Genomic DNA, 6,266 nt, shown 5'->3' on the forward strand with positions numbered 1-6,266 from the left:
ATATCAAAAGTTATTTCCAATTTTATATATATACACTTCAATATAAAATTTAATTTTTATTGCCTATATATAGTTTATAGATATATTATTTATTCACTAAGTTACAAAACTCATCTTATAGTCGTCCTATTATTTTTTTTTTCAAATACAAATATATATTCACCCAAATCCTATATATATGCTAGCCTACAATAAATATTTGTTGATTTAGTAAGTCCTGATCTTCCAAGGACCATATAAGGGAACTTTCTGTCTGTGCCGGGTACTATTTAACTTAGAATGTGACAATAAATAAAACAATTTCAAACATTTTTATTTTTAAAAAAATTGGGAAAAGAAGTTCAATATATATTTCCATATGGTATGTATAATATTTCAAACAAAATACATATTTGCAAATATTTGGATAAAAATTATGTTATATAACAAGATTTTTAACAAAAATAGTTATTTAATGTTTTCAATTTTTAATAAAACAATATGATTATTTATATCAAATAATATAATCTAAAATTTAATTATTTTATATTTTATATATTGCAATTAAAAGTAACATTTTAATATGAATTTTTTAACATTATAAAAATTTTACTGCATAATAATTGATTTTAATGAATTAAAAAAAATTATATTTTTATGTATTTATCTCCAAACAAAAGGGTTTTAAAATTCAAAAAATTGTCTAAAAAAAAAAAAGAACACCGCAAATTATGCATGAACCATAGATCGAAGTTACCCAATTAGGATTTTAACAGTGCACAACCTAACTTTTATTTCATTGAATACAAATACATAACAAGCGTACAAATTATGGGGCATGCATGAAGCCACTAAGACTTAGCATGCCATTACAGACTCGCACAAACTCTAATTGATATATAAAACATAATAATCCAAACACATAATCTACTTTATTGGAAGATTAGTTATACCAAAACCCATATAGTTAAGTAAATTTATTCTTGGAGATTGGGGTGCTAACATATTCATTGGTTGTCTGCAAGGAACCCGTGGCTATAGGAACAAGTGAACCATTTTCGGTTGCATGTTCGTCATAATGCATGCCGTGGCAACATTTGTACTTAACAGACTCAATCTCCATCTTCAGGCCACATGTCGGATCAGGGCAATTGAAGGCGGTAGGAACGCCGGAGCGAATGTTCTCCAGTTGAAAATGGAGACAATGGCGAGGAACAGTTCTCCTAACATGATCATAGTAGTCCTTAAAAGCAATGTCGAAGCTTATCGACATCGATATGTTGGTTCGCCAGTTTTCGAAGCCTTCCACCACACTCATCATCACTTCATTGAAGTCAATTAAGATTACATTCTCGCCTTTGCTCACAAGAGCCCATCCCCTCTCGGTTCTCATGGAGAGAAGAGTTTGAATGTCTTTGAGAGTGGAGTCTAGGTTAAAGTCAACCTTTTGAGTCTTGCTGAGGAATGAGTTGGTTATGTTAAACCAAAACTTGGTTTGAATTGTTATGTCAACCTTTGCAAGGTTGAAGTGTTCAATGTATGATTCTGTTTGTTTGATGATGGGGTCCTTTTTCATAGCTTCAATAAGATTGCCGAACCTTTGAGTCCATGTGATGTCTGTACCTCCATAGAAGAAGACGTACCCATTGTATTGCCTCTGATGCATATAATTATAACTATTATTGTTGATGAATTTTATATGACTATAGTATAATATAGTAGTAAAGATGGTAGATAGCTCTATGTATTCTTATTAATTATGCTTATGGATGCCTCTGCTACTTTTTTTTTAATTTAAAAAATATTTCTCACGTAAATATAGTTAGAATATGTTTATGCAAAAATAATTGTTAAAGTGCGATCACATACATATTATATTAAACAATTTAGTTAACTATTTGAAATGATGTATCTAAAAATGTTCAAGCTATTTTCACATAAAAAATATTCGAACTAAATTTATTGAGTAACAATTTTTAAAAAATAGTTCGATCTATTTGTATAAATTTTACAAATTACTCAAAATTTAAGAAAAATAATTTTCTTTTGTTTTTTAACTTATTTTGTATTACAAACAGTAAAGATTAATTTTTTTATTTTCAATTTCTTTCCAGTTATATTAAAAATATCAACTTGTAAAGTTATTATTTTATAAAGATAAAACAATACAACACTAAGTGTATATTTTTTTTAAAATTTGTTTAAACAAATTTGTGGTTCATAAAAAAAATCTTTGTTAATTTTATTTAAGACCAATAAAATTTTAAAAGTCTCTATTTTAGTTTCTATAATTAATTTGCTTTCCTAAGCATTAATGTGACAAGTTAAATGCTACGGTGATGTGATGTATCTTGCCATGTCAGTATTTAATGGAATAAATTAACATTAAGGACTAAAATAAAAACTTTTTAATTTTAATTTTAAGAGACTAAAACAAAAAATAGTTTATACCTACAAAAAAAAGTATTTTTATAAGTACTAAAAGTCTCATTTATTTATTTATTTTTGGTGTTCTATTCTGTGAGCCATGATATATATGCAAATAATAAGTAGCAAGGATTAAAAGGTAGTTCTTACCACCCATTTTTGAATATCAGCATTAATCTTAAATGCTTCAATCCAAAGCCAGTTCCAATGCTGGGAAACTCTTTCCTCGTCCTCAATTCTAAATGGGAAGGCTGAAATGCCCCACACAAAGATCAAGTGCAATGCGTTCTTGTTTATAACCTTTCCACGAGCATCAACCGCCACCACAATAGGTTTACCTGTGTAATTCCATTCTTCTTGCAACGGTTTGTAACCTTTGATGAGTGAGAAGTATTGCACCACATACCATGGCATCAAAGACTTCAAATGCTCATACTTTTCCTTGGCTTCACTGGTCCAATTTTCCACAACAGGCACCCAAAGAATTTTATAATCCTTCTTGTCTTTGTCATTGCTGATTGAATTATATATGGCTTTTAGAGACCAAATCTCATCTTCAATGTTGTCAAGCCCAGATATGAACAAAAATAAATTCTTTGTTTTCAGTTCATCTAGAGTAACCTGTTCATTATTAGCAAACAAAAATTAGAGAAGATGTCTTTAAAACGGATAAAGTACTATTTTTAGTCCTCAATATTTTGGTCAAAACTTAATTTAGTCTTTAACATTTTAAAATTTTATTTCTGTTGTAAAAAGTTTTAAACAAGTTCAATTAATAGTGAACAGAATAAATGATGTAAATGTTAATAGATGTTACTAACTAAGTCATATTTTTTTTCATGTGTTAGAAAAACATAATCCAATTTTTTTGCAAAATTTTTCACCTCAATTTTTTTTTTTTACCAAACTTTAAATCCTAATCATCAATTATCAATGCTTTAAAATCAAAAAATTTTTTTTTGTATTAATGATTATTGGTGGATCAATTTTACTAACATATTAAAATTAAATATTATTGACTATTTAATATGCGAATTGTTTGTATTAAATTTAAAGATACGATAACATTAAACCCGCTTAAATTTTTTTGAAATTGAAATAAAAAGTTTAAAAATTTTAAAATTGAAATATGTTGTTTAATTTAAAACGTTAGAGACCAAATTGATATACAGTAAATACTTTTCATGAACTTGTTTTTATAGTTCTAATTATTGATTGTACACTAACCAACTCTTTAGTAGTACTGTTGATAATTTCAAGCTGAGTAACATCTTTGGAAAAGATAAGAGATTTCAAAAGCTCGACAATTCCTGAAGGAATTCTGAAGGCATCAAAACGCCAAGATAAATCTTCCAATGCCTCTGCAATAATAATATAAAGAAAAATCTGAGTTAGTATTTAATTAATTTTCTCGTTGCAACACACAGTAAAAGTTGCATTTGTTTTTCATTATAAATATGTAGACAACCTTTTTGGCGTTTAATTTCGTCTAAATCAGCATTTAGTTGTGTGAGAACAATTTTGAGCCTCGCAACAACTTCAGATTTGATGTTCCATTCCCTGAAATAATAACATATGCGAATATATTTAGTCTTTTCATTTATAGATTCAATAATAACATAAATATAAAAACATATATATAATGGCATGTCTTACAATTGAGACAATTGATTGGCACAAGCTAGAAGGGAGAGAAGAATCCAATAAGTGTAAAGATCACGAGGAGCTTTGAAGAGAGCTGGAAGGTCCTTTGGAGTGTATGATTTGTTGGCAATGAGCTTCTCCAAAGTGATGATACCATTTATGAGTTGCAATGTTCTGTCAACCAAAGTGCTTATGAGATCTGAATCCGACTGGCTCAGCTTCTTCTCCTCTTGTGCAAGCCTGAACACGTGCAGCTCAAGTGCGTTCTCCTTCTTGCTCGCTTGCGTCAGTGTCAGCCGCCATGTCTCTCCATAGTCCAAAGCGAAAGCGGAGAGTGCTATCACTGCCTTAGCATCCCAGGTGTAGCTCTTCAGCTTCTCAAGAATCCCTACCACTGACTCATGTGCGTTCCATGTGTTGAATGAATGACATGTCATCTGTATCAATCATATGGAAAATGTTTGTCACACATGATTTTCACATTCTATCCAAAGATATTTATATTCATTTTAATGTATAATAAATTTTTTATTTTTATTTTTATTTCTCAAAAAGATAATACAGACAATTATTTTTAAAAGATATATTTCATCAATTAATTTGATAAAAATAACCTAAATTCAGTTAATTATTAATTTACATAGTGAATCCTTAATTTTTTTTTGTGATATTACATTCAAAATTTCCAATACTATATACAAAATTTTAGTTAAGTAACAAACAAAAAACTAAATATATAATTTTAAAAGATCAATTCTGGACTAATTAATATATGTACAAATATTTTAGCAATATTTCCTTTTTGTTAACTTAATTAAAAATTTAGTATTATAAAGTTTACACCATAAATTTTTTATGAAAAATTGGTAAGAGTATTAAGTTAACCTGACAGGCAATCTCTTTAAGGAGAGTGTAAGATGGTTTGAGAGCAGATTGGGGAACGTTATCTTCTACCAAATCAACGGACTTCACTTGCTGCAACATCAGCATACAACATATATATGAGAAGGAAAAGTATAGTTACTCTGGAAGTAAATAAAATAATTTATCGATTAATTTATGCCACATATATCAAAATAATTTGTTATAAGTATTTATTCGCAACTTGACATTTAGCTAATAAATTAGTACAAGAATTATAATTTGAGTCGAAAGTACTTACCGAATTTTCCGTATAATTTTACCCATATAGATATTTTTATTTCGTTATATTTTTCTATGAAATGAGGGAATAGAAGAATTGCGACCTTGAGGTCAAGAGAGTCAGCAATGTTGGTTGAGCTCCTAACAATGTTGGACACTACATTGAAAAGAGAATCAACATCTTGTCTTACGGCCTGAGCNNNTGACATCATCATCCACGTTGAACGGGTTCAGTTGTGCCACCTGCAAACCACCAGAAACAGTGGCTGAAACAGCCGCGGAAGCGGTTGTTGTTACAGCAGAAGCAGCACCGCTAAGAAGCGAAGCTGGCTTCTTGAGATGGTTGGCCATATTCACAAAACTCGAAAGATGAAAGAAGAAGAGATTATTAGGATTCAGAGGTTTCTGTGGTTTGCGATATTGTTGTGTCATGCTAGGAGCATAACTTGGCCATATTTATAAGCCCCAAAAGTGTGCATCAAAATGACAAGTGTTCACGCCTCCAATCAAACCCCTATTAAAAAATCACCCCGTGGCTAATATTTTACTAATCAATTATAACTATTATATCTCTGTCTACTTATGATTTGCTGTATATCACTGTACATTTATCGGCAGTGGACACACTCTCAGGTTCAGCTTTCACTCATTCAGCAAAGCAACTTTTCTCATTAATCGTAATTAGTGATTATTGCTACGCCAAATTAAAGAAAATAGTTCTAGCTTTCACCACACCGAAAGGCCAAGTTAGATTTCACATATTTGAACAATTATTAAGAGCAGTGAAAAAATTCGTTAAGCTATTACTAAAAATTCTTTTACTGCAAAATCGATGTATCTCTAGCTTTCTTAGTTAGAAAATTAAGCATTAGTATTTAACTATAAAAAGAATTCCAACTATGTATGTACAGGTACAAAATGCTATGAATAGGATTAACAAACAGAGTGTCGTATAAATTCGTGGATTATATGGATTGTTCTATTTAAGTTTGTTTTGTTTATGAGTTATAATTTTATAATTTAGACTATTTATATTCAATCTAATAAGTTAAACTGATCCATTTATTTTTTAT

At 29.5% G+C, this 6,266-nt stretch overlaps 1 protein-coding gene across 1 annotated transcript; it reads right to left on the bottom strand.

Annotated features, from left to right (window-relative positions):
* Window positions 742–5,544, bottom strand: LOC107615788 (protein SIEVE ELEMENT OCCLUSION B-like). Its single transcript, XM_016317820.1, has 8 exons — window positions 5,437–5,544; window positions 5,298–5,387; window positions 4,936–5,025; window positions 4,063–4,487; window positions 3,875–3,966; window positions 3,634–3,767; window positions 2,557–3,027; window positions 742–1,636 (listed from the first exon to the last, which is right to left on the bottom strand). Exons 1-8 carry the CDS (start codon window positions 5,542–5,544, stop codon window positions 947–949), a joined length of 2,100 nt encoding a protein of 699 aa, XP_016173306.1. The 3' UTR covers window positions 742–946.

The sequence above is a fragment of the Arachis ipaensis genome, chromosome B09 (genome assembly GCF_000816755.2).
Source record: "Arachis ipaensis cultivar K30076 chromosome B09, Araip1.1, whole genome shotgun sequence".
In the NCBI taxonomy this organism is placed as follows: domain Eukaryota; kingdom Viridiplantae; phylum Streptophyta; class Magnoliopsida; order Fabales; family Fabaceae; genus Arachis; species Arachis ipaensis.

What these genes read in the sequence shown, in the direction of transcription:
- LOC107615788 (XM_016317820.1), bottom strand. Translation starts at nt 5,544, where the DNA reads ATGGCCAACCATCTCAAGAAGCCAGCTTCGCTTCTTAGCGGTGCTGCT. An exon ending in GCCAATCAATTGTCTCAATT is followed by an intron (nt 3,967 to 4,062) that starts GTAAGACATGCC and finishes TTATTATTTCAG; the next exon opens with GGAATGGAACATCAAATCTG. An exon ending in ACAGTACTACTAAAGAGTTG is followed by an intron (nt 3,028 to 3,633) that starts GTTAGTGTACAA and finishes AATAATGAACAG; the next exon opens with GTTACTCTAGATGAACTGAA.